Source organism: Ahaetulla prasina, chromosome 2 (assembly GCF_028640845.1).
Source record: "Ahaetulla prasina isolate Xishuangbanna chromosome 2, ASM2864084v1, whole genome shotgun sequence".
NCBI lineage: Eukaryota > Metazoa > Chordata > Lepidosauria > Squamata > Colubridae > Ahaetulla > Ahaetulla prasina.
The window spans coordinates 23,555,341-23,582,614 of record NC_080540.1 but is presented as its reverse complement, the minus strand read 5'-3'; the positions used below and the strand labels follow the sequence as shown (position 1 = coordinate 23,582,614).

Here is a 27,274-nt window from a genome sequence, read left to right as displayed (position 1 = left end):
CTCAAAGGCTTTTTTCAATTTGCTAATTAAAAATAAGAGAATATCCCAGAAAAAATGTAGATACGTTGTAAGATGTTAAGGAGCCATCAGTAAGGTTGGGTATGATGGCGCTTTGTGACTGCAGCCCACAAAAACAAAAACTCCTGCCAGAAATGTGTGAATGCTTTGAACAGCTGCATGGCTTGAGAGTAGCCTGGTTCTCTAGCTTTCAGGAATGTACAGGATTTGTTGGGGCTCAACTACATGCAGTGAAGTGAGTGGCATTAAGACACTGATTTGTGTTATTGAATCATGTTTTTTTTATTATCCAAAGGGTTATCTAGTATCCATAGAAAGACTTGAACTTAGTAATTATAGCTAGCTTTTGAGTGATGTGGTTTTGCCAGTTCCATATTTGTAGGTAACTGGTAAATACTGAGTCTTTTATTTTTATTTGTGTGTGTGTACCCTTCAATTCTGCATTTTGGATACTTTTTTCCCTTATTTAATATTTATTTAATTTATTGTGTCCCATGCACTGATGTCAGGCTGTCAGTCCTGCAAATAAATATTTGAAACCCATGTTCTTTGGATGTTCTGCTTTAAATCACATGTATAACAGTCTCCATATCTATAAAATATTTTATTCTTTAAAGAGGATCAATAAAATAGCCATATTAATGAGGACATTCCTCAAGATATAAGCAGTTTCTCCTATCTGGTGCAATGATTCTGTTTTCTAAATTTCTCGGTAATGCTAACATTTATCATCACAATTTATCTTTAAATTAGCAGTCACACCTGCATTTTTTATTTAATGCACACATACACACAGAATGCTACAGACAGAAAATCAACGTAATGCAGTATCTAAGATGAATGTAGAGAACATCTTATGCTGAGGAAAATAAATGACAGAACAGGACATAGAGATTATTGATCTGTTAATAAAAATAAATGGAAAATAATAAGAAAATAGTTGATTGTTATAAAAATTAATCTTTTTGAAACTAAATACATTAGTATCTTGTTCACACATGAAAAGGTTTAATATTTATAAAAAATGCCACTTTAATTTCCTGTTTCAAAAGCATTTAAAATCTACCTATTATCATAGAACAATTAAGGTCAAGAAAACGGTGGTGTTTTTATAACCTTCAGACAGTTTCCCTAACAGTAAAACTCCTTCATTAAAAAGTTGTTTTAAATATCTAGATAAAATGAATATTGTTAAAATTGACAATGAGCTTTGGTGGCACAGTGGTTAGAGTGCAGTATTGCAGGCTAATTCTGCTGACTGCCAGGAGTTTCGATCAAGGTTGACAGCCTTCCATTCTTCTGAGGTCAGTAAAATGAGGACCCAGATTGTTGGGGTCAATATGCTGACTCTGTAAACTGCTTAGAGAGGGTTATTTATTTTATAACTTATAAGTTAACAACTACAATTCTAAATATACTTAGCTAATGCAAATATTCACATGTATATATATTTATTTCTAACATACATAATTATCATTCTTTTTCACTTTACGTATTGTGCATAAATGAGTTCCATACAGTATTTCATTATATTTGATCAAGCAAAGTCTAATAAGTTTTGAAGAGAAAGTAGTGGAAGTGTATTCTATAAATATAACTGTTTGACAAAAGCTAACGTTTTGACAAAAGCTAACATTTTCAGATGCTAATAGTCTCTTGATTAACATGCTTAATGCATGGAATTTGAGAACGGGACAACGTAACTGCCTGTAAAAAAAAATCTCCATACCCTTATTATAGCCAAAAGACTGGTATTGAAGCATTGGAAAGATAAATGTATGGCCACATTTACTCGAGACCCACTTGCTTGCCCCTGTGAGCGGACTGCCTATAATCGTAGAAATCCACACATCTAAAAGCCGCTAAATTTGAGAAACATTGCAGATGACTCCAAATTCCTGCTCTTTTTCTAGCTTTTGCATCAAATATCCTCCAAAAAAGATCGCTTTTTCTCTTTGGCTCCGGGCGAATCGCATTATGGAAACTGTCTCGGGCTCTAAAGAGACACACACCTTTGCTATGATGTTGCCATAAAGTTGCTCTTGCTCTTCCCTCGCGTCCGGCTCGCTCCGATTTCGAGATCCGGCCGTTTCGTTACGTTCCGAAATCCTTTCCTGGGGCCGCCAATCCCAGCTTCCGATGGGCAGATAATTTCGGGTCGCTGTGCCTTTAAGAAAACCTTCCTTCCCTTTCGCTACAATCGAATCTCTTCCCAGCCGAGAGAGCCACCTTAGCAACCGCTGGCCAATGGCGTCTCTCGGCGAAAGGGAAGCGGGAACGAGCCTCCCGAGGCATAGCCAATCGGTAGCGGCCCGTGTATGAAGAGGTAAGAATTCTAAAGACTGCTTAACTCGCGAGATTGTTGCGCGAAGGTTCCACCACGTTACTTTCTTTCCTTCTCTGCTGTTTCGTTCCTTGCAAGATCTTCTCTTGCCGGGAGCAAAGCAGAAGAGTTCCGCACATTCGGATTTCATATTTGATGGGCTCAGACTGGCCTGCCTGCTTCCTGGTTATACAGGCGCCTCTTTTGGCTTTCTGCTCTGTAGATCCCGGAACGTGGAGAAATGTGCTCGGCTGTGTGTAAAAAATCCGCAAAAAATATGCACCGGACGGGTGACCAAGTGGTATTTGCAACATTTTATATTCCTGATTGCTTATTTGTACCCCATGACTATCATTAAGTGTTGTAAGTGTTGCACCTTGATGAAGGTATCCTTTCTTTTATGTACACTGAGAGGCTATGCACCGAGACAAATTCCTTGTGTGTCCCATCACACTTGGCCAATAAAAAAATTCTATTGTATTCTATTCTATTCTATTCTACAGCAGAAATTAATTCTGATTCTATCTGCCTTTAGCCAGAACTTGGAGAAAACCAGATTCTAGGAAGCCACGGGCTTCCCATTTCTAAAATCAGAACGTCTTCCTGTCTTGCATTCTTGCTTAATTAAGCCCCATGGAATCGTTCTCAATTCTCAGTGATCCCGAAAGATCGGTTTTCCTCCAGATGATCCTTCTTCTGCTTTTAGGTCTCCCAGTAGCGGATTTCTCCTTGTGGCTGGTAGTCACCCCTCCAACTGTAAATCCGTGGAACGACTTGCCTCCAGAAGTTGCAAATGCTCCAACACTGGAAGTTTTTAAGAAGAGAGTGGACAACCGTTTGTCTGAAATGGTACAGGGTTCCTTTCCTGCCTGAGCAAGGGGTTGGACTAGAAGACCTCCAAGGTCCCACTCTTATTATTCTGTTCTGTTATTCCTTGCATTATGACAGACAGTTGGATCTCCACACAGTGTGTCTAAAGTACAATAGTTTGAACATGATTATTTGTCACCTCAAGAGTAAATTCTGCACTGATTCTTCGAAATAGGCTTCCGTAGCTCCCACAGGCATAGCTGGGTCCACTTCTTAGCATTCAAGAACACAACAACTAGGTCAAAACTGACACTACTTTCTAAATACTGTGTTCAATATTGATTTCCTTAATGTAATAAACAAAGTCTATAGTTTTTACATATCAGGACTATCGGACGATATTTTATTTGTAGTTCTCTGCATGTTAACTTTCTAATGCCCCTCTATAAACTTAATTTTCTGAGACTCCGTTCAAAAAATATTTTCCACTTAAAAGCTGTCTTTTATAACCAGATATGTTGATTCTGCTTGGGAGTGTTTTCTTTAGTTCTTCACTATTCCAATGTTGTACATCAAAAGGTAGCTTGTTCCCCTATTTTCCTGTTTGAGCTGATGCAGATTTATAGAATGGGCTAATCATTTTTCCTCTTTCCTCAGAGGCCTGCATATATACATATATAAAAGGGAGAGAGAATCAGGAGTTTTTACCTCCCATCCTTGAAAAGTCATGGAAACAGAACTACTATTGGCTCCTATAACAGCTCTGGAGATGGTGGGAGATTATCTTATAGCAGGTAAATATCTTACCTTTTCTACAATGGGAGACCAGGATCCCCACTTTTTTTCCATTTCGTGGGGATGGGGGCATTGCCACACGGGCCAAATATGAAGCTTGCTAATTCAAGGTTAACAATTGTTTTGCTATAGGTTGGTTTTAAAGTCAGTTTTCCTGCTAAACTAAACCAAGATCATTCCCCACCCTAAAACAAAAGAGGCAGCAAATAGGAATCCAGTTTAGGATCAATAAGACTACTCTGTATGAAATACGTTAGTGGAGTTCATGGGAATTTGGCAATCAAATATATCTGGAAGGGCAATTCTGGGAAAAGAGATTAGTATGTTGATAGCATGCGAAATATGCTGACTTGGCATTCCGGTGTTTCTCTTCCTTTAGGAGAAGGACCCTATGTAGGCATCTATAGTTTGTCGCCCGATGCCAGCCCGTCAGCAAGATGCTCCAAGCAGGTCCTTCGGAACTATACTGTCCATGGTATTAAGGAGCAGCAGAGTTTGAGTCCTGGAGATAACCAATCCTCAACCCTGGCTATCTTTGGAGGCAAAAGCTTTGCGGTTGTAGAGCTCAGCTTCCAGAACAGCTCAGTGGAACTCAGTGAAGTCTTTCCTTTCTGTGAGCTGCACGACTGGATTTGGGACCTGCAGTGGATGGAAGGCAGGACCGAGAGGCCCATAAGTGTGGCTGTGGCCTTGGGACACAATTCAGTGGCACTGTATGACTGCCTCAGCCGGAGGGTTCTCCAAGAAGTGCACTGCCAAGAGAAGTGTATCCTCTATTCTGCCCACTTGGTGGGGAGCTGCTGGGAGACGCTGGTTCTGGTGGCTGGCACCGTCTTTCATCAGTTGGTGGTCTGGTGTGTGGCTGACCAGACAGATGGCATCGGAAGAATAAAGCCCCGCAGCAGGATCAGTGGACACAGCGGTGTCATCTTCAGCATTTGCTTCTTGGAGAGCCAGGGCATCCTGGCCTCGGCCTCTGATGACAGGAGTGTTCGGCTCTGGAGCATCTGTGACCTCAGAGCACCTCCTGCTCTGGTCCCATGTTTGCTGGTGTGTTACGGGCACCAGTCCAGAGTCTGGTCAGTAAGACTGCTGAGGGACTACATCATCAGCATCGGTGAGGATTCGGCCTGTCTTGCGTGGACTTATCAGGGCAAGATTGTCCACAGCTTCAAAGGACACAAGGGCCAAGGACTCCGGGCGGTGGCGGTGGATGAGGAGCGAGGCTGGGTGTTTACAGGGGGAGCCGATTCGGGCATTAGACACTGGTGCCTCAAGGAAAGAAGCAGCCCTGGAAACAGGCTCTGGCAGCTGGATTTTCCTTCCACTGGCAGAAAAGGATCCCCCAGGGCAGTAAAACTGGTGGATGAAAACCATCTGCTGGTGATGACTGATGTCGGGGCTGTCTATTCCTGTGACTTGACTTCTAAAACTTGGGCATTGCTCCTGGAGGATGCTGATTATCAGTCTTACGGTCTCTTGGCAGTGTCCAAGCTTGCCAGTGGAGGCATTCTCTGTGCCATGGGCAACCTGTCAGGGCAGGTGAAAGTTTTTCCGTTCGGCAGTCCCACGCAAAGCAAGGAGTTAAACCTCTTTGAAGGGAAAGTGCACACTTTGACTTGGGCCACGGATCTAAACCGGGACCCCAATACTTGCAGTCTCTTTGCTTCTGGTCCGGCTGGGGCTTTGCTGCAGCTGGAGATCTCTTGGCACCCACTTGGGGGAACAACAGTGGTGCTAAAGCAATGTTTTCTCCTGCCGGTCTGTAAGCAGCGATGGCACACCTGCATTGCTTTTTTGCCCCGAGGAGAGTTTCTGCTTTGTGGCGACCGCAGAGGCTCTCTTATGATGTTTGCCTGCAAACCAACTCCGGGACTGGAAGAAACACAAGGGGGAGATGAACCCAGCCGTTCTACTTCAGAAACCGCCTGTGCCTTGCCTGGATTTTCCTTCCCTATTGGAAGTGGAGAGCCCCATGCCGAGAGACCCGTTTCTCTGCTTTTCGGGCTTCATGGGAAACAGGGGGTGACCTCCGTAACCTGCCATGGCGGCTTTATTTACAGCACGGGGAGAGACAGCTGCTATCGCCAGCTGCAAGTGAAGGATCGGCAGCTCCAAGTGCTGAGGAAGCAAAAGCCGTGCAAAGATCTAGAATGGCTGGAAGAGCTACGCTTTGGCCCCAATGGGAGCCTGAGGGTGCTCGGCTTCCATGCTACCCACTTTGTAATTTGGAGTGCCAGCAGCAGTGAGAAGCTCCTCTGCATTCCCTGCGGAGGTGGCCACCGCTCCTGGAGCTATGCCCGCTGCCTTTCCTTGGAGACCTTTGTGTATATAAAATCTGGGGAAATTTGGTTGTACCAAAGTAAAGATGCCTCCAGTGGGCAGCGAATCCTGAAAGCTGCTCTGCACGGCAGGGGGATGACATGCGTGTGTCACGTCGGTACCCTGGAAGCCTCTGGGCGAGAGAGGATCAGTGTTTTTGCTACAGGAAGTGAGGACAATACGGTGAACATTCTCGCTTTTAATGTGCAAACTCGCAGAGTGACCCAGCTCGCTGCTCTTGGCGACCACATCTCCAGTATAAGAGCTCTGACTGTGGTCCAGAACGGCCTTAGTCAGCCTGAGAGGGAAAAAATCTCCGCTGTGCTTTTTTCTGCAGGGGGACGAGCCCAGATCGAGTGTTACCGATTAGCGCTCAGCCCTAAGCCCGGTTCCAGCAGCAGTGTAGCCTGTCAGCTGGTTCATGTGGCATCGCATCGCTTGGATGAGCACTGGGACTACAAGAAGAATAAGCACAAACTCATCAAGATGGATCCAGAAACCAGGTAGAAATAAATGGTCTTTCCCTATAACGTAGGCACTTAGACTAGTGATGATGAACTTTTTAGACACTGAGTGTCCAAACTGCACACGCATGCCAAAACGGAAAGGTGCGTGCGAATGCGTGCATGCATGGGCATGCATGCACTTAAATGTGGACATGTGCGCGCATGCGCAGCAGAGACCCAAAGACCAGGTAGCCAGCAGGAGGCGGGGCATCCCAACATTGGTAGCGTGGCAAGAGGTAAGATCTTTTTCTTTCGGGAGCTTCTGTTTTGTCATTTGCAAGAAACAGAAACCCTGAAAGAAACACCACAGAGTTCTGACCTGGGATGACGGTGCGCGTGCCAGCAGAGAGGGCTCTACGTGCCACCTCTGCCAAGTGTGCCATAGGTTCACCATCACGGACTTAGACATATTTCGCTTCACAGTGCTTTACAGCCCTCTCTAAGTGGCTTACAGAGTCAGCATATTGCCCTAAACCAGCGGTTCTCAACCTGTGGGTCGCAAACTCGTTGGGGTCGAATGATGATTTGCCAGGGAAATTATGGGAAGTATACTTGCGAGTCGAAGAATCGTGCTCCAATGGTTGACTCCACAAGCCAGCTGCAGGCTCTTCAAATCGCTAGCCGAATTCAGCTTCAGGCACAATGAATTAAAAAAGAGAGAAATCTTTGCTCTGATGTCTCCCTCTCAAGCCAGCTCCAATCACTCCCAATCGCTAGCCTAATCTGGCTTCAGGCGCGATAAATTCAAAACAAAAATAATTTTACGGTTGGGGTCGCCACATCGTGGGGAATTGTATTAAAGGGGTCGCAGCACTATAAAGGTTGAGAACCACTGCCCTAAACCATCTGAGTCCTAATTTTATCCACCTCGGAAAATATATAACTCTATATTAGGACAACCTGCACTGGTGCTATGACTGATCCCAAATACAAAGTATGCAGCCTTGTTTCGCTTTGAGTCTAGGCTGTTGGTTCTCTTTGTGTCCTTAGCTCCTTCAACGCATGTGCATGTAGTATAAGTAATCCTCATTTAATGGCTGGCAACTGTTTGACATTGCAGTGGAAGAGGTATTTATGACCCGATTTCAAAGTTCTGACAGACACACACATGTGCACACGCGCACATCCACACACAGCCACAGAGTGACATAATTTCATTTGGAGCGCTTGGCAACTAGCTTGCATTTTTGGCCATTTGCAGTTCACAGGACCACAACTTTTTGGAGTTTTTGCCAATTTCCAAGATTTGCATCCAGTTTCTGGCATAAGCTCAGTGGATAAAATGGATTGACTTAATGACGGCCAAAAAAAAGTTGTAAAATAGAGCATGGTCATGTGATGACCTGCTTAACAATTGTAACAATTTAGGACTATAATCTGTTCTAGGCTCAGTTACAGTTGTGAGTCAAGAACTACCTGGATTCATTTCTAACTGCCATCCAGTGTAATTTTCATGACCGTTTGGTTTCTCGCTTTTTTTACAAATCAATCAGGTATTGCCTATAATAATAGCTGATCTAATAGAAACTTCACCAGTAAGCGGCAAAACTTACTTGAGGCTGCAGTAGTTGCATCAAAATATGGAAACTACTGCGAGATTTTCAACCTGCTTTGTGATTTGTCTAAAATCTTGCACACTCCCAAACATCGGTTAAATTTTCAGCAGAACTCTGCAAAGTTGAAGGGGGGGCGGGTATCTGCAGAATACACACACACACGTAATGAACATAGGGGAGCCATCAGTCTTTCACAAATACCATATTTTTCAGAGTATAAGATGCACCTTTTCCCCCCTAAAAGGGGGTGAAAATTTAGATGCGTCTTATACACTGAATGTAGCCCTGCCCACCCAATGGCCCCCACCCTTTGGCTTCTGCCTCCCAGCAATTTACCTCCTTGCAGCAAGCAGCAAGAAGAAACAGCCCATTTCAGCTTCAGCACAGCCTAATTAGCACCAGTTGATTGGTCCGTTGGATCCGCCTCCTGACTCTCAGCTGTTTTATGGTTGCCTCTGCTGCTTGCTGCAAGGAGGTAAATTGCTGGGAGCAGATTTTCTTTTCCTTGTGCTAATCAAGCTATGCTGAAAACAAAAATGAAAATAAAGCAGGCTATTTGCTGTTTGCTGCAACGAGGCAAAATTGCTGGGAGGCAAAGGCAGATTTCTTTTTCTTGTTTTCCTCACCAAAAAAGGTAGGTGCGTCTTATAGTCCGGAGCGTCTTATACTCCAAAAAATATGGTAATCCTAAAACTAGATTGAAAAGACATGAAAAGGGTCATCATATGATTTTTTTTAAACCAAAATGTCTGAACATAAATCTCTCTCTTCCAAATTTAAATCTTTGAAGGATGGAACATCCTGGTATTCTGTGGAAATAGTGATATTTAACAGAGAAATGTGTGTGTGCCTTGGTTTTGCAGTTCCCCCATAGAAATACGACCATGCAGTTGTGTCATGCTGTCTGGGAAAATCTGGGAGCCAAAGTCTCCACACATCTTAAAATTGTTGGGAAACACTGGTCTAAGCCATTAGAGCAGATTTTTGTTCCAATTGTGGTGTAGTGTTTTTAGCATTTGTGTCCAGTAAATAGAACCGGTGAATCTATGATAGATACCAGATAGTAAGCAGCATGCCATTTTCTAGCTTGCATAATGGCTGTTTCTGTTCTGGAATGAAAAACCTCTGGAAGAAGTGACTGACTTGTGTGTTCCAGGTACATGTCGGTGGTGGTACTTGCTAGGATAGAAGAGGCGGGATTGCCCGGTCCCTTGTGCTTCCTAGCTGCTGCTTGTAGTGATGGATCTGTCCGGTAAGGAAAATAATTCTGCTCCTCTGGTTGGGGATTCAGATGGCTAGAATGGGTTTTGCTTGTCAGAGCAAATACATCCAGAGACGAGGGAAGTAGGGAAAAAAAAAAAGACAAGGTGGGCAGATGCTGTTTACTCCTATGAAACATTTTCCCCACATTCAAGCACGAAACAACAGTCTTGGGTATTTAAAGAACTTTCAAAATAGCCTCTCTCACAGCAGGAACTCTAGGTCAGGGGTCTGCAACCTTAAACACTCAAAGAGCCATTTGGAGCTGTTTCCCACAGAAAATTAATAGAATAGAATAGAATAGAATTTTATTGGCCAAGTGTGATTGGACACACAAGGAATTTGTCTTGGTGCATATGCTCTCAGTGTACATAAAAGAAAAGATACGTTCATCAAGGTACAACATTTACAACACAATTGATGATCAATATCAATAAACATCAATAAACACCGGGAGCCACAAAACCCTTCCCGTGCCTGACTATTTCTTGAGCAGCCACAAAGCTGGCATATGTAGTTGAATTAAATTTTCTGTTTTCTTCCCCCTTGGATTTATCCATAGTTGGCCTACCGGGGGTTGAAAAACTCAAAAAATCGTGTGCCGGCAGATGTCGCACATTGGCGGTTGTGACGCATATTTTGAGTGACAGGGAGCTGCAGCAGAGGGGTGAAAGAGTCACATGCGGCTCCAGAGCCGCAGGTTGCTGACCCCTGCTGTAGGTGGTGTGCAAAAGATTAAAACATCATGACAGTATAAATGAATGACACCTCGGGTAAATAATAACCTCTCAAATGTGCGGAGGTGGCACGTGCAATCACATTTGTGAACTGGTAGCGAAGGTAAGTGAATACTACCCGTAGAACTGGATATGTCTAGATTAACAAAGAGAAGGTCTAGGGGTAGCATGATAGCAGTCTTCTAATATTTGAGGGGCTGTCAGAAAGAAGAGGGGGGACAACCTATTCTCCAAAGCCCTTGAGGGCAAGACAAGAAGCAATGGATGGAAAGTTATCAAAGAGAGATCCGACTCAGAACTAAGGAGAAATTTCCTGACAGTGAGAACAATTACAGTAATCAGTTGAACGGCTTGCCTTCAAAAGCTGTGGGTGCTTCATCACTGGAAGTTTTTAAGAAGAGGTTGGACAGCCATTTGTCTGGAATAGTATAGGGTTTCCTGCTTGCTTGGGCAGTGGATTGGACTAAGAGACCTCCAAGGTCCCTTCCAATTCTATTATTCTATTATTCTGTATTCTGTATCTCTGGGGGAGCAAGGTTGCAGTTCTAGAGCTGTAGAGAGAGTGTGGCTCTGGAATCCAACAGTTGTGGTTCACCAGCAGCCTGTGGACCTGGCAGTGGAATCGGACAGTGAAGAGGCTGGAGAGGAGAATGGGCCAGTCCTGGAGTCAGGGGAAGGCCCGGATGAGGGCTCTGCATCAGAGGCAGAGATGGGGCCAGAGCCATCTGGGAGTGATGTACGGACTCCAGAGGTGGACAGCAGAGAGGCAGAGGAACAGGAGGAGCCTGTTCCTAGTGCAGGCATGCGAAGAACTGCCAGAAGGCAAGAGCAGCTAAAGCAAAAAGGACAACTCGGGAGTAAGGCCAGAAGATGATTCACGGCTTAAAAGAGCAGCAACAAGCCGTTGGGTTCTTTGTAGAAAACCAACATTGATTTCCGTGCTTCTTGTCAGCGTCTCTTGAACTTTGTGGGTTTTTTGCCAAGAAAAGCCTTTGGCAAGTTGTCAGAGACATCGAAGGTTGGTGATAAGGCCGAGGGACTGGTTATTAAGACTTTTGTTTTGAGACAAAAGCTGAGAATGAATTAATTCTCAGCTGTTTTAATAAAATACGTTTGTTGAGGAGTGAATTGTGTTTAGTAATCACTACTTGGGCCTTGGTCACAACACCAACAAGATGGAGCTTTTTAATGGAAGAGACCTGGAAATAACATGCCCTTCCTGATAGACCTGGTGGAGCAGGCAGAAACAATGAGAGATCATCTGGTCCTATACCATGTAAGGCTTTATAGGTGGCGACCTTGAACTGGATTCAGAAGCCTACTTGGAGTCAGTGTACAGACTCACAGAGCCGAAGTGTTATATAAACATATCAAGAAGTCTGTAGAGATTCTCAGTCATCCAGGTCATGGTTGTCCCAAAGGTGCTTTTTCAGGAGGCAACTGGACTGCCTTTTTTTTTCCCCCTTTGAAGACATTTTTTCGCTTCTCACCCAAGAAGCTTCTTCAGCTGTGACTGGACAGTGGGGAATGGAAGGATTTATATTCCTTGCAGTCATCTGGTGCTAAAGAGTGCTAATGACCAAGATGACTGCAAGGAATATATTGTAAATCCTTCCATTCCCCAACATCCAGTCAGAGCTGAAGCAGCTTCTTGGATGAGAAGCGAAAGGTCTTCAAAGAAAAAACAAGAAAGTCCAGTTGCCTCCTGAAAAAGCATCTTTGGGACAGCATATTAAGAGACACCTTGAAGAAAATATGAGCTCTGTATCCATTTAAGTGCCTTATTTCCTCTCTTTTTTGGGGGGTAGACTGTTCCTGCTGCTTGAGAACGTCAAGAAGTTGTGTCTTGTAGCAGAATCCTTTTACCATCAGCACTGTGTCCTGAAGGTCGAGGCATTTGCCTACAAGATGGCCAGCGGGAGAAGGTAGGAAGAGCAGATGCAATGGCATGTGAGTGCCATCTCCTTTGGTCAAAAGATGCTTGCGTGACGTTTGGAGCACTGGAAGAGCTAATTTTGGAAATACCTCTTTCTTTTACAGGAGACACTTTATGGGCAGTGCAGCCACTGATGGGAGCATTGCCTTTTGGGACATTACTGCTGCCCTCAGCCATTTTGCAGCAATAGTAAAGGCAGGAGACATTCAGATGAAACCTCTAGGTAGGTGTTGACAGTCCTGATGACGCAGCTTAAAAAAGCCAGCGCATCCCCTTTCTTGTAAAGCTCCTGTTGTGGTCCGTCAGCAGCCTATGGAACTGGCTATCATGTCCCACTCCTCCGCTGACGGCCGGGTCAGGGAAATCTGAATCAGGCATGCCTCTGCAGCTCTGCCAAAGTCCTAGCAAAGTCCTCAAGGCAGGCAGGAGACCAGAAAGTGACTTCAGCAAGATATGTTCGACTTTGCCTGACTCAGAGAATGCCAGAAAGCAGATCCTTTATATAGGCCATGGGGTGTGGCTCCATGACTCAGCACTTATCCAGGCCTGCCCCTCCCTTCCTTCTGACGCCGCCGCCTATCAATTCTTCTGAAGCGAGGGTCACTCCAGTCGGCAGCTGTTGGTAATTGACCTCCCTCAGGCTCACATGCTGTGGGGGAGGGGGAGGGGTCTAGTTGCTCCATTTGCCTGGGCATGGAGCCAGGGCTGGGGCCGGGAGGTGCTTCCTCCTCCTCAGCCTGTCTGGGCATGGAGCCAGGGCTGGGGCCGGGAGGTGCTTCCTCCTCCTCAGCCTGTCTGGGCATGGAGCCAGGGCTGGGGCCGGGAGGCATACTAGGACATTCCTCAGCGTTCGGAAGCAGATAAGAAGGCCCCGGCTGTGGTGAGAGCAGGCAAGACACAACACTGGCAATGGAGTCAGACAGCGATGAGGCTGAGGTGAGGCCAGGGTCATCGGGAAGTGAGATGCGGAATCCAGAGACTGATAGTAGTGAGGCAGAGGAACAGGAGGAGCCTGTTCCTAATGCACGCATGAGAAGAGCTGCCAGAAGGTAACAGCAGCTCAAGCAGAGAGGACAACTCAGGAGTAGGGCCAAGAGATGATTGGCCGCTCCCATAAGGCTTAAAACAGACCAGCACCCGCGTTTGAGCTTTGCCGGAAAACAACGTTGTAGCTGCATCTTCTGCTTTGTCTTCTGCTTCGTTTACGTCTTACATTTTTTTGGCTTCTGGACGTTTGCCAGGAAGGGCCTTTGGCAGTTTGCCTAATTGGACCAAGGTTTGCGAGATAACTGAGGAATTTGTGGTGGGAAGCATTTGTTTTACTTTGAGTTGAACGTGGAAAAACAAACAAACTTTATTCGAACAGCTGGGAATTATTTCATTCCCAGCTGTTAAAAGTTTTGAATAAAGTTTGTTTGTTTTTCCACGGACTAAGTTTATTACTACCTACTTGGGCCTAGGTCACAACAGCTCCTCAGCCGGAGTTTCTGTTCATCTGAAGGCACAGTTCAGCCTTTGGATTGTGTTCTACTATTCCTCTCCAATTGTGATGACCCAGGCGTGGCACAAAGGCAACACAGCCAGAGAACCGATATGAGTCCCTTTATTATCACCAACTGTGTCCCCAATGTCCCTTTCAACTCTCCGGCCTGGAGAGAGCTCTTCCACCAACCTGTAATAGTCTTTGGCTGGCAATACTTCAGTCCCAAACGTTGTAAGCAGAAAACTTCCAACTATAAATCCAACAAGGCAAGATAAGGTAATTAGTGTGGCAGGGCAGCAAGATAAGGAGTTTCGGAAGTGAAATAGCATGGCAGTAAATCAAACCAGTTGGGAGGATGACAGAACTCAGATAAACACAAGATGAATTCAGTGTTTGTTCCCGACAACCGCCCCTCCCATTTGCCTCTCCTTTAAACTCCATCAGCAGCTGTACCTTGTAAAGAGAATCAGGCCTCTTTCCTCCCTCGTACAGCACGCAACCCACATTGCTCTCTTCTCCATTCCTCCCTGAGCTGCCTAGGATGAGGAGTGGGTGGGCCTTGGTCTCCGTCTGAACCCCCCCTCCCTTGTTTTGCCTCTCCCCTGCTCTGCTCAGCCTGACTTTGCCCTTCCCCAGTTTCTTCCACAGCCAACGGAGTCACTCTCTGTCAGCTGTTCTTCTTCCCCTTCGGATTCAGATAGGGGCATGACATTAATCTTGGACCCTTTCAGTGTACAACTGTTTCTTGTAGTTCTACCTGTCAGGGAATTGCGCAACTGGTGTCCAAATAAAGTCAGAGATGCTGACACGAATCTGTGGTTTTATATAAATAAATATATTTTACATTTAAAAGATAAGTCAGGCACCTCAGTATATTGTCAGGTAAATCACAGATACATACATACAGATACATCACAGAACAGCATACAAGAGCACACAGAAGAAAAGGGCCAGAAAAAAAAGAACTCCCATTTCTCACCCGGCAACCAATCATAACGTAGATTGCCTCATGCAGGAGCTCACACTCTCCAACAATCAACTAAAAACTCTTCTGGCCCATTATACACTTTACTGTTCCAGCTATTACATTAAATATCTTAACACTACCTCACCTTTCCAATTAAAAAAAAATATATGCAGAAAAATAACCAGCACTTCTGTTCTTTTCCAGCCCTGGAATCTCCAGTCCTGACCATACAGGCTCACAGCTGTGGTGTGAACAGCCTCCACATCCAGAAAACAGCCGAGAGACGTTTTGTGGTGGTCAGTGGCAGTGATGACGGGTCCATCTCTGTCCATCTTATTGAGGTGAAGGCTGAAAGCCCTGAGGCGAAGGTGAAGGCTGAAAGCCAGGAGACCCCAGCCAGGGCTGGTATCCAAGTGATTAGTAAAGTATCGAGGCTTTGCGCTCACGCAGCTCATGTGACAGGAGTGAGGCTCCTCCATCTGAACATCCTCCTTTCTGTGTCAGTGGACCAACGCTTGACACTCTGGAGTCTCTGCGAGGACAGCTTGTCTTTTGTATGGAGCAAATTCTGTCAGGTGGCCGACGTGGCTGCTCTGGAGTGCTGGGAAACTGAAGGACACAGCTATCGCGGTGTGGTATGTGGCCAGGGCTTGCAAGTCCTTTCCTGGGGGCTGGACGTGCGAGGTAAAGAAATAAAAGAGGGAATCTGAAACGGCTTTATTCCATTGAAATGCAGAAGACGGAGGAGGACAACAGCAGGTGTCAAAAGGAATTCTGCTCATAGCATCATTTGTAGCAAGATGAAAGGCATCGTTATCCTAATTTCACAAACCGTCTTGGAGGGTTTGGATCTCGGGTCTCACTTCATAGGGTTGTTGTGGGAAAAATAGGAGGAAGGTGTGTTGGATTTGTTCTCTGCCTTGAGTTATTTGTAAAAATAATAAAGGCGGGATATAGATAGATTAGAATTATATAGACAGATGATGGATGGATGGATGGATGGCATTCCAGGGCAGTAAGACTTTCAGGGGCAGGAGAAATTAGTATTGTGGAGGAGGGGTATATCCCCCCCGAACTCGTTTAGAATAAGTGGCTCCCAGTACTAAGGATCTTTGCCCTTCCGGATATATGCTAGCCCAATACTCCAAGTTAGGATTCGTCTTTCATCAGTTTCTTTAGCCCCGATGTTTGCTCCGATCAGACCATTGCAGCGTTGTGTCTTTCAGACCCGTACTTGATAATCCAGCATTTCATTCCTGGGCTGACTGTGGTTATGGATTCTCCAGAACAGGAATATTTCATAACCCCACAGCATGGTTATACTAAGACTCCTTTGGCGTACTTGGAACTAGCATAGGCCTCAAAATAATAATCTCTCCATCGAAAAACAATTTTGCAGTGTGTTCCACACCTTACAGATGGTACTTACTAATCCGGGAGGTTAAATTTCAATTCAAATGTGGCAGTCCAGCCACATTTTGCTCCCAAGCTGAACAAAATCAGGTTATCAAGAGAGAGTATCCCTTCAGTGGGTCAGTCTATGGCTTATAGCTCAGCCTTGCCTACAGCAAGTGTCATTGCCTACCCAGGTTGCACCATAAGGACAAGTGTGACTCCTTCCTTTGGGAAGTACCAGAACCAAACAAGAAATCACCCTGCTCCCGAAAGATGCAAGTGGACAAGCCAGCTGGAAAAGACAGGGAAATCCCTATTATGCCTATGATTTTATCTTTCCACCTCTTATCCAGGAGATCAAGGCAGCACATATGGCATGTTCTCCCATTCTTCTCACAAGTTATTGCTGTGGAACTGTAACCAAATCAAGGGCAGCTCATGAGCTCTTATGGGTGAAGGAGAACCTGATTTGATTCAAGCCCAGCACTTTATTATTTACCATAAAAGAAAAAGTAGAGATGAAAAATTAGGCTGTTGTTCTGAGCTCCAAGCTTGGCAATTTGGTTGCAAACGTTTCATCACCATCCGAGAAGACATCGTCAGTGAGCTTTGAATTGTATTTGTCGGTCAGTATGCTGGCCTTTAAATACCTTTTTATGTGATGTAAATTAGTGCGGAAGTTGTTTGTTCATATAAAATCTCATAAAAAGGTATTTAAAGGCCAGCGTGCTGACTGACGAACACAGTTCAAAGCATACTGACGATGTCTCCTTGGATGGTGATGAAATGTTTGCAACCAAATTGCCAGGCTCGGAGCTCAGAACAACAACCTAACTACCAACCCGAGCTACTAATAGTCAAATACATTTCAAGAAGTGAAAAATAATTTGGATAAGCTCAAAATTTAGGACTCCATGAATCCTCAAAGTCTGATTGTTCGCTAGGATTTATCTAGTACTACTGGATTGCTAATTCATAATCTGTGGAGAGCAGTTTCCCACTTGTCAACTATTTGCTTCTGCTCTATCAGAAATCATGGGACTATGGATAGATCTTCAAAAGGTTAAATTCTATCTTGCACGGCATCCCTTTCTCGATAACACTGGCTCGAGATTCCTGCAGTTTCTTCCAACATTTGAAGAGAAGGGTCCAATTACTAAGCAGATATGGAGGATCTGCAGAGGTACAGCCAGGCACTTTCAGAGCACATGGTGGGGAATAAGGTGAGGCTCAATTTCACCTTGCCATTTAAGTTGCCACCATATTGTGACCATCAAGATTGGCTACAATGCAAATCACTCATTGGTCTGATGAAACAGTGGCAATGATTAATGTCTATCATTGACCACATTTTCCCAAAGAAGATGCTGATTGAACTCGCCACCCTACACAAAGAACTGCAATATCCACTACATCAATACTACCCGATGGGCCATGTGATGGGCACATGAGCGTACAAATAAAGGGGGATGGCACACATTTTATTACATTACTTTGTTCTCCATATAATGTTATGCTTCATGAGAGCGGATGCTGAACAGACGGCTGATTCAGACCAACCTCCTTTCTCTTGTCTTTTCATAAGCCATAGAGCACTGCTACTATAACTGAGCCTTTGTCCACCTTCTGATGTTTAGATAAAATTAGTACCACAGCACAGACGAGCTTGTACAGAGAACCCTTGAGGAATTGCAGTCACAGATCTCCATGGGTCTGCATTATTTTATTTACACACACACTTGCCCTGCTACTGGTATCAACTTTTTTTTTTTAATTGTATGAAAATTAATGTTTCCAATTTTAGAACAGAATTCTAAAAACATGTAAGCAAACAGTCATTTGCATCCACCAGCTTTCTATTCAATTGGCTTAACACTGTTTAAAACCAGTGTGATCTAAAACGAACTTCAGAAACAAGGCAATTATAATACAGGGTATGTGTCTCTTTCTCTGTTCTATGACTGGAATTCATTATCTCCAAGAATTTCGGAATCATTTCAGAAGAAATTGACGTGTCCTGTTTTTATCAATTCAGGGCATTAACAAAACACGTGTCCTGCAAGGATGTACTGAGTAGCTGTCCATTAGTCAATACAGTGTAACATCCCATGCTCCATTGTCCCATTTCCATTGTCCCATTGGAATGAGTTGTCCCATTTCCTCTTCACCAAAGGGAGGCGGAGGCGGTTCCCGAGCCCAGGTATGAGACCAATCCGATCAGATCTGACTTAGAGGAGGTAGGTGGAAGGTGGCCAGGGCACTGTGGAACACTTCCCTCACTGCTCTCATCAGCTGCAGCCGGGCAAACATCTGGCTGAACAAATGGGGACGCGGTTCCTGTTGGGCGGCAGAAGTAATGATCAAGACAGATCATGTGGAGAGGGACAAATACAGCTTTCTTGTGGGTGAAGTTCAGGGTGGGAAGAAAAAGGGATGAAATCCTTTCATGTTCTCCCTCTTTCTTTCTGGGGCTGTGCTTGGAAAATATGCATTTCATCATCCAGATATGAGCTGGATTCACACAATAAACGGCCATAATGGGAGAATTTCATTTTTAGTAACCAGTAAAGAATTTTTTTCTGTGCTATGGGATTTTCCAGTGTTATGGAACCTTTGACCAGCAGAGACGGGAAACACTGATGCTATTGGAGTATAAAATTGGTATTGATATCATGATCACATCAAAGAAGAGGATTCCCACATGTAACAATTCGCTTGGAAAAGTGGTAAAAGAAGCCGAAACCTTACTATTGCTTTAAAAAACCTGATAATTTGCAAATGATGCTGTAGGGACAATACCAAGAACAAATCTAAGGCTTTTGTCCTCAAAATTCCTTCAACTTCACTGGAATGTTTGTAAAAATATATTTATATAGTTTTTGTTTTTCCTGAGTATGTTACATTTTAGTAAATCTAGCCCACAGCCTAGGTATTTTTGGGTAGTCATCCAAATTACTAACCAGCCTGTGCTTTTAAGATTTTTTTTCAAGACCAATGCTGATACCAACTGCCACATTTGGTACTGATTCCTCATAACCATGTTAGTATCTATTCCTTCAATCCTTGAATCAACAAAAAAAATACAATCATAATTTGCAATGCCCTGATAACTGAGCTCTGATTGCTTGCAAAAAGTAGTAAAAATACATGGCCATACAAAACCCCTTTGACAAAAAAAAATACACTAATTTAATACACTAATTTGGGACAAAACCAGCAATAAATCTCTTTCCCACATTGTATTGGCCAGCATTGTTCCTCCTCTCTTTTTTTTAACAAAGGCTTACAATTCTTTTGAAAAGCCACTCTGTGCCTGTTGAATGACAGGACTAGCAGTCTTCCAAAAGACTAGAATAATACTGTATATAAGGAGCTCACTGTATATAAGAAGTCCACCAGAATACTGCTTTGCAAAGAGCAATGACCCATTTCTTGGGCAAATACTTCTAGTTGTCTAGTTTTTTTCCAACACTGAAGCGAAAATCTCAATGAAGGACAACATCCAGGAGAGAATGTGTTCATAGTCCATAGATGCTGAGATGAAATTACCCAAATTGTGCATGAGATGTGCATGCCAAGATATGTATTGAGAAAAAGATGCCAAGATATGTATTGAGAAAAAACTCTAAAATTTTAAACTCGACTTTAAAATTGGAAGAGCTAAGGATAAATTCATCCTTCCTTCCTAGTGGGTTCGGAATGAGATAAAGAGTTTATCGCATAAACAGTTTGTAGGAGTTTTCAACCTATAGTTAACAGGACAGGCAGATAAGCCAGGTTAAATTATTCATAGTGCTTTAAGTCTCTCTATTGGGTAAAAGTAAACCCACCATTTTTTTTTCTATTTGCTATAATGAGAGGCATTAAATGGTGCATTTTAGAATTACCTTCTGAATTTTATGTATTTTCATATCTTTCCAGAGCACTTACCCCCAGAATGTGCACTCGGTTGTAGTAGGAACTGAAATCCATACTTAGCTGAATCAGGAACTTACAAATCTATAATACAACAAAAGCAATATAGTTCAATTTCTCTTAGTACAAATACCTTGGGAGAATTAAGGCTGCTGACAGTTGGTGTCTAGGAGTTGATGAAACATTTCTTCAAAAATGCTATCTGAGGTCCTTTTTAATTGAACATCACAGGGACTGAATCGGAAGCAATCTAATGCCTAGGAATTTAATAACTTATCCCGATCAAAGCAGCCTCTGAAGTGAAAAAATATCTCCCCTATCTGGAATCTGAACTTCAACAGCAATTAGTGTTTGGGGTTTAGAATAACATGCTAACATCGTTCCCCAAAACAAGATGAAGGAAGGGAAAGGAGCCATAACATTCTGCCATGCAATATCCCAGCTTACCGCCTCCGTGCTAACTGTTATTCTTAGCCCACCACTGGGGAGCAGGAGCTGCGTTACGAGGGTCAAGACCTCCTGGAAAGGCAGGATGCTATTAAACAACAAGAGCCATTCCCCCTAAAGAAAAAAAAAAGAGCAGAGGCACAGGTTTGTCCAACAGAATCCATTCCATTTGCTATTTCCATATTGCGCCTAGCAGGTAGAAGCATCAATTCTGGCTTCATCGGGGTCATTAGTGAATAGGACGGGGAAGAGCTCAATGAAGGACAACATCCAAGAGAGGATGTGTCCATAGATGCTGAGGAGATGACAACACCCAAATTGTGCATGAGATGCCATAGATCATTTGCATGATCTATGCAAACCATGATCCCCTAACAAAATATTTGTTCTTCCCACTCCCATGCTATAAACAAAGTACTGGATTAGCAATCTTTCCCTCCATGCTCCATTTAAGCAAAACAATGGGGGGAAAGAGTGGGGTGTCATGAGCTAATACTGCATATATGCTATGGGGCGGGAAGGAAGGAAAGAAGGAAAGAAGGAACGAAGGAACGAAAAAACGAAGGGAAAAAAAGGAAAACTTTTATGTTCTAGATTGCAAACTAGGAGGGAAATGATCAAGGAGATTCCTGCTACAAAACATACCAGACCACTTCAGCAGCCAACATCTGTGCAACAGGTGTTCCCTCTTACTGTGATATATATATATATAAACTAGATTATATACACTGATTGTGGAAGGCAAATTACTGGGAGCAATCTTTTATTGGGGAATTAGGTAAAACAATCTTTTATCCAGAAAATGACGTTTTCATTTCCGATGCATTGGATTCTTCAACTGAATCCAGAGAGGTCTCCAGGCTTGGATCTTAGTAATTCTTTGCTCACCTCTTCCCTGAGAGAGGAGTAGTTCAGTTCAGAAGACTGGGGAAAGACTGGATACAGACCTGAATTGGATGGCAGATATTAATTACCACAGTAAGCAAGAAATGTAAGACGATTAGTCAGAGATGGAAACATTAAGTTAATGCACTGTAGTGGCATGATGGAAGATTTGTGAGGACCAGGTATTGTGATCCACTATTTCCTTTTGTATCAATAAGATAAATACTCTAACAAGCCAATGCAAATTGTATGCAATTTAGCTTTCTACTATAAATTCCTCTACTTCCACACTCAAAATTTACTTAACAAGCTTAGCAGATTGCTTTACTGTATTGCAAACCATTCTATATTTGTATTGCTATATGTAAATAATTAAGATAAAGAGGAGATGAATGGGCTCTTTCAAAATAATGCAAAGACTGCCAATTCAGCCAAGCAGAAACATGGATGAATCCAGAATACAAGCCAAAAAGACTTTCACCTTGTTCTACTGATCTCTGGTATGTTTCAAAGAGGGTGGCAAGTCGAGCACAATTATACATCACAAACGCTCCACCTTTGGTCCCCTTCATAGAGATATTGCTTTCTTCTACATCCAAGAAAACCTGAAGAAGCAAAAATAAATTATGTTGGCAAGAAAGTAAGTAAAGCTCTAGTCCTATTGCCAATGAGTTCCTGAACTCTGCTCCAGTAATCTTGCCTGTAGATTACCTAAATCAAGGTTCCACTGTGAGAAATGAATTAAAAGAAAATACTATAGCTATGGTTCTCAGTTGATGAAGATTATTAAGTTCTCATCAGACTGAAGAAGCTACTTGGATAAGCAGCAAAAGGTTTCAAACCAACAAGGAAAGAAGTCCAATTGTCATGCCTTAACTTTTAGACATGCTTCTCAGTATTTTCTATTTTAGGCCCAGATTGCCAGAGAATGTAGATCCCACCAAGTAAAACTTGGAAGTTTCAATGTCTTAACTTCAATCCCACCTTACAGTACGCAAGCTAGCTGGGCTCTGCTGCATTAAGGCACCAATCAGTCTATATAAAAAGCTGTTTTTATTTAGCCTTTTCCCTTCTGGTGACCCCAACTATCTTGGGACTGAAACTCTCAGAATGCCTTAGTCAGGTTGGGGAAGGCAATTGCAGTGTCTAACACAGTGGTAGTCAATCTGGTCCCTACCGCCCACTAGTGGGCGTTCCAGCTTTCATGGTGGGCGGTAGGGGTTTTGTCCGATACTGAAGCACTTTCCTTTTTTTTAATTTAATTGACTTTTTTAAAAAAAATTCATAGCATTATTTAAAAACATTTTCATTAGGTTTTCATAAAATTCCCTGTGACAATTTAAATTTCTGAAAATATACTATTTGTATCACCCGTGCATAAGTTTAGTTCACGTTACATAAGTGAAACTAAATAGCGCTATAGTGCGACCGCAAACAAAAGAATTCTCGTCCCAGAATAGCTCGCGCATCTCCCCCCACATCACCCAGCTGTAACAGACAAGCAGAGCTGGTAGCCGGTACCACCCCCCCAAACCCAATCCACGATGTGCGAGAAGCATGCGCAGATGACGATACACTTTATAAATCACCATTACTGTGGAACCAGTGGGCGGTTAGAAAATTTTACTACTAACAGATATACAAAAGTAGGCGGTAGGTATAAAAAGGTTGACTACCTCTGGTCTAACACATCCAGCAGCCTGAAGTAATTGCTAAAATTGCCCTTTGCCAAGAAGTGACATTGCATTGATTCATTTGCTCTCCCCACCCACCCAAATTCATCAAGTTGTGATAGCAATCTCTGTTTGGTATCCCATATCCCATTGCCTTCCCCCTCGTGGATCCCCTAGATCTCAGGTGTTAAACTCACTGTGTCACATTGCCGTCACATGACATATCGCAACGTTTTTTTCGCTTCAAGGAGCTGGCATGGGCGTGGTCTTCATGTGACACATCCGGCCCGCAGGCTGCCAGTTTGACACTCCTGCCCTAGATTTATGAATGCTATTTCCCATGATCCCATACATAGCACCAGAACAAAAACGTTTATATCTGGAAAACTTTAAGATAGGAAAAACTACTAGAGTAGATACCATTTCTTTTCCTCATAATTCATGTTCAGCTTCATCTGGAATATAGGAGTATAAAGAAGTCCACTAATCTTATAATTCATTCCCATGCCAACAAATTCTGTATTCAACATAATCATGCAAATTTAGTTTATGACCACATTATGTTTATAATACAGCACTCATTCTTTATGCTGGATTAGCATAAACTCTTTCTTCTATATATAAGCCTATGTGTTTTCAAAATTATTCCACATTTCGGTTGCACAGAAGGCAGTCTTACAATTTCTACTCAGAGGCTGAACCTCACTGCTTACCTGATTCTGATGAACTATACTCAGCATCTCAAATCGGATAGCAGCTGATGTCAGTACACCGATTACTTTGGTCCATGAGGCATCTGCAAAAAGGACATCAGAGAAGAAAAGAGCTATTCATCACAAATGAAAGAAAAATTCTATGAAACTTATCCCTCAATAATTTATTTTATTAATTAATCAAATTGATATACTACGCATCTCGCCAAAGCCAACTGAGGCTCTAGAAGGGGAAGCCTTTGATTTCCTTCTGAAGTTGAATGAAAAAACTAGAAAACTCAACAAGACTCATAAGAAAGTATTTCAAGCAGTTGGCCAGACAATTAAACTGAAAGTGTGACTGGCAAGGTCTAAATTCAAGGCAACACACAGCCATGGAAGAGTTAAAACTCAACTAAAAGATTGGATGGGGTAGACAGAACAGAACAATCAAAATTTAGAAAAAGAATGCATATGTGTAGAATCAAACAAGGTAAAAAGGCAGGGAAATCAACCGTGAGACCAAAAGTTCACCACCATGTATCAACTGACATTTGACCCAGCATCCTAGTAGCAGGACAACCGCATGATGGAATGTTAACAGAATGTCACCGTCAAAAGATAAAGAGGAAGGCTTTTTATCTCTCCAGATAAAGGATTCTCTATTTGTGTAGAGTGATGGGGATGGAATGTTATGAAATGCTGCCGTCTTCCCTGGTCCCTCCTCGCCAGGGTGCAACAAGGCAAAGGAGTATGAAAATTTGTGTGCGTGATGCTTAAGTAGTTAATGAAGAGGTTAACAGTCTCTCTATATAACTGAGTGTTCTTTTGAGCTTTTCATTGCTGCACAAAAGTCCTAAGTTCGTATCAGGAACAGAAGCAAGTACTGGATAACTCTGGGCCCAAAAAACATTCTCTCGGCACACAGCAATTCCTCACAGAATCTAACAAGTCAAATAGATAATATAATACATATTTTCCCTTGTTCTAACTAAAGCAAGCTGCCGTCCAGCAAGAAAATACATCACCATTATTCTCTTGAGTGAAACATCTTGCTTTCCAAAAAGGAGCACAATAAAATGAGAGGGAAATGATGATTATACATAACAGGATGGACAATTACCTTTAGAGAGATCTCCATATTTCAGCACTGAAGCTTTATACATCTGGGAGTGTCGTAGCCTACAAGTTAGAAACAGCAAGATCTCAGTTAAAGAACCATGTATGTTGGTACATTTGCATTTGGCTTACTGCCTACAATGTCACTGCTGCCATTTTCAAAACAGTAAATTTATCGTGAAGTACCCTTCTGTTCACTGAAAGATGGAAAAGAAAAGGTTAATTCTTCTTCTCCTATAATAGTTAAAAAACAGGGCTTAAGAATCCTTCCAGGAAGAATTCTCCTTCCTTCAAGTATCCATTTCATAATGGTCCAATTCTTCCTTTATTGTATATTCTACTATAACAATCTATAGCTGCTAAGACACATAGAAATAGAAAAAAAAAGTACAACCACAGTAATGTAATGCACCTCAGCCCTGGGCCAGCTCATTTCTTTTTTTTTTTTTAAAAGTTTTATTTTTACAATCATATCAAATAGTTCATCCAATGTACAGTTATATACAATTAGTCGGGCTTGCCCAGTCACCACCCCCCTTTTTAACACTCTTCCCTCTTCTACCTTCTTCTACTTTCCAAACCTTCCTCTCCTTCTCTTATCTACATCCGCTCCTCCCTCCACCCTACACTCCTTCTCCCTCTTCTACCTCTCTTCCTTCCTCTTCTCCTCTTTCCTACCTCCTACTCTCTCTTTTCTCCCTCCTCACCGTTCTAAAATGGTAACTATGCAGACCCGATCCTACATTAATTATATTTATACATCTTCAATTAACCCTGTACATTAACCATCACTCCATCTCTGCCAAACCCCCCCCAATTCCCCTCCCCCTTACCCCCCACCCCCCACCCCGACTTCCCAGAACAAAATGCAGGGTATCAAAACTAACAATCATAATCTAAAATAATTCCTAAATTATAATCTCTAGTCACACCACACTTAGTCACAATCTCAATTCCCCTTGGGCCAGCTCATTTCATCTACCCATTAAACCCAACTACCTGTCTGATAGCGTTCTCCAGACCAGTGTTCTCCAGGTAGGTTCAAAGCTGATGCTGCCATTCACTTTGTCTAAGTTCTATGATGCAACAGGAGCCTTCCCAAGATGTCCCCACCACTGCCTCTTAAGGTATTTTCTCAGACCAGCCACATGCTTCTCTTTTACCAAAATACAGAACATTTATGTCAAGGGGAAAGAGTATTTTTCTTTTATTTATTCTCTCTTTTTATTATTGGCTACTAAAGTTGATCTGATGGAAAACCGTTATTTCCTTAGGAAGCAGTCTTACAGTAAGAAGTCTGCCCTTTTTGTCAGCTCTGGCTCTAGTATTGTAACTGAGTGTTTCAGTGTGAAATGAGGAAAAGACAGAATTCTACCCACCAACAAGACTGTCCTGCTAGTTCAAGAGTACTAAACCTGCCTTTCCATTTCTTGAAGCTTTCTCAGACTCTACTATAGAGGAAGGATGTTACAGATTTTCACAAATCAGAGACAAGTTCAACCGATAGTAAAACAGGGGTTGCTCTGCTTCGTGAGCTGCTGTGCCACATCTTACATAACATAATAACAGAGTTGGAAGGGACCTTGGAGGTCTTCTAGTCCAACCCCCTGCCCAGGCAGGAAACCCTACACCATTTCAGACAAATGACTTTCTGGAGCATCAGGTAAGAGTGTTATCAGCAGCTTGTTCAAGAAGGAAGAGGTAAGTGGAATTCAACGATACTGTGTCGAAATCATGAGAGAGAATGGGAACTTACTGGTAGTACTGAAAAGCATTCATGCAAGAATCAGTGCAGGTAATTTTCACCGGCCCACAAACAAGGTGTTTCTAAGAAATACAAAAAAATACCAACCACTAATCACAGGCAATCTCCTAACATAATTTACTTTCCATCATTAAGCTGCCTTTCACTTTTTATAAAAGGATGTTAGCATGTAACAGAGGAATAGATGTTTTGGGAGTAGATAAACAGGGGTGAAATGATCCCGGTTCTGACCGGATCTCGTGATCCATTACCACCCGTGGTTGGTGGTTCGGCGATCTGGTAGTGATGGTGGAGCAAAGCTCCGCCCACCTGCCCAGGTGTTCTTACTTCCTGGTTTTAACCAGGAAGTAAAATGTTTTCTACCTTCTGCGCATGTGATGTGCACGCACACACGAGTGAAGCAAGTGCACGCGGTGCATGCACTTCCAAACTGGTAAGGACGGTAAGTAGATTTCACCCCTGTAGATAAGATACCTGGACTGTTTAGCACAATGCCAGTTGATGATTGGGCCAGTCACTCTCTATCAGCCATAGGAAGGAGAAGGCAAAGGCAAACCGCTTATAAAAGTCTTGCAAACATAACTGCAGGAAGTCACCAGGAATCCATATTGATTTGAAAGCACCAAAAATAAACAATAGTAATAATAAGAAACCCTTCCCAGAAGACAGA

At 43.0% G+C, this 27,274-nt stretch overlaps 2 protein-coding genes across 11 annotated transcripts in view; one reads left to right on the top strand and one right to left on the bottom strand.

Annotated features, from left to right (window-relative positions):
- Window positions 1-2,247: 2,247 nt before the first annotated feature.
- On the top strand, window positions 2,248-15,425 carry WDR6 (WD repeat domain 6). 7 transcript variants are annotated; one of them, XM_058167952.1, is made up of 8 exons: window positions 2,297-2,344; window positions 3,048-3,190; window positions 3,809-3,945; window positions 4,326-6,771; window positions 9,487-9,582; window positions 12,136-12,252; window positions 12,368-12,486; window positions 14,918-15,425. In XM_058167952.1, exons 3-8 carry the CDS (start codon window positions 3,879-3,881, stop codon window positions 15,421-15,423), a joined length of 3,351 nt encoding a protein of 1,116 aa, XP_058023935.1. In that variant the 5' UTR covers window positions 2,297-2,344; window positions 3,048-3,190; window positions 3,809-3,878; the 3' UTR covers window positions 15,424-15,425. The 7 variants fall into 7 exon arrangements, with proteins under 7 accessions (XP_058023939.1, XP_058023935.1, XP_058023933.1 ...); XM_058167950.1 differs by lacking the exon at window positions 2,297-2,344 and adding an exon at window positions 2,390-2,642; XM_058167953.1 differs by lacking the exon at window positions 2,297-2,344 and adding an exon at window positions 2,390-2,642 and having other exon boundaries at window positions 3,048-3,243.
- A 132-nt stretch (window positions 15,426-15,557) lies between these two features.
- DALRD3 (DALR anticodon binding domain containing 3) overlaps window positions 15,558-27,274 on the bottom strand; it is a 40,926-nt gene continuing 29,209 nt past the window's right edge. For 3 of the 4 annotated variants that reach the window (XM_058167961.1, XM_058167958.1, XM_058167960.1), the window contains exons 6-13: window positions 26,596-26,666; window positions 24,844-24,902; window positions 23,742-23,824; window positions 21,837-21,960; window positions 21,359-21,417; window positions 20,471-20,584; window positions 20,039-20,107; window positions 16,876-18,445 (exon numbers count right to left, since the gene is read on the bottom strand). In XM_058167961.1, the coding sequence (XP_058023944.1) occupies window positions 18,326-18,445; window positions 20,039-20,107; window positions 20,471-20,584; window positions 21,359-21,417; window positions 21,837-21,960; window positions 23,742-23,824; window positions 24,844-24,902; window positions 26,596-26,666 (699 nt within the window). In that variant the 3' untranslated portion in view covers window positions 16,876-18,325. Of the gene's footprint in view, window positions 15,633-16,875; window positions 18,446-20,038; window positions 20,108-20,470; window positions 20,585-21,358; window positions 21,418-21,836; window positions 21,961-23,741; window positions 23,825-24,843; window positions 24,903-26,595; window positions 26,667-27,274 lie in introns of those variants that run through there. The other variant, XM_058167959.1, reaches the window with a different exon arrangement.

Excerpts from the sequence above, each read along its gene's own strand:
- WDR6 (XM_058167956.1), top strand. The coding sequence starts at position 3,879 with ATGGAAACAGAACTACTATTGGCTCCTATAACAGCTCTGGAGATGGTG. Across the intron at positions 3,946-4,325 it reads GGGAGATTATCTTATAGCAG|GAGAAGGACCCTATGTAGGC; the intron begins GTAAATATCTTA and ends CTCTTCCTTTAG. Across the intron at positions 12,487-14,917 it reads CATTCAGATGAAACCTCTAG|CCCTGGAATCTCCAGTCCTG; the intron begins GTAGGTGTTGAC and ends GTTCTTTTCCAG.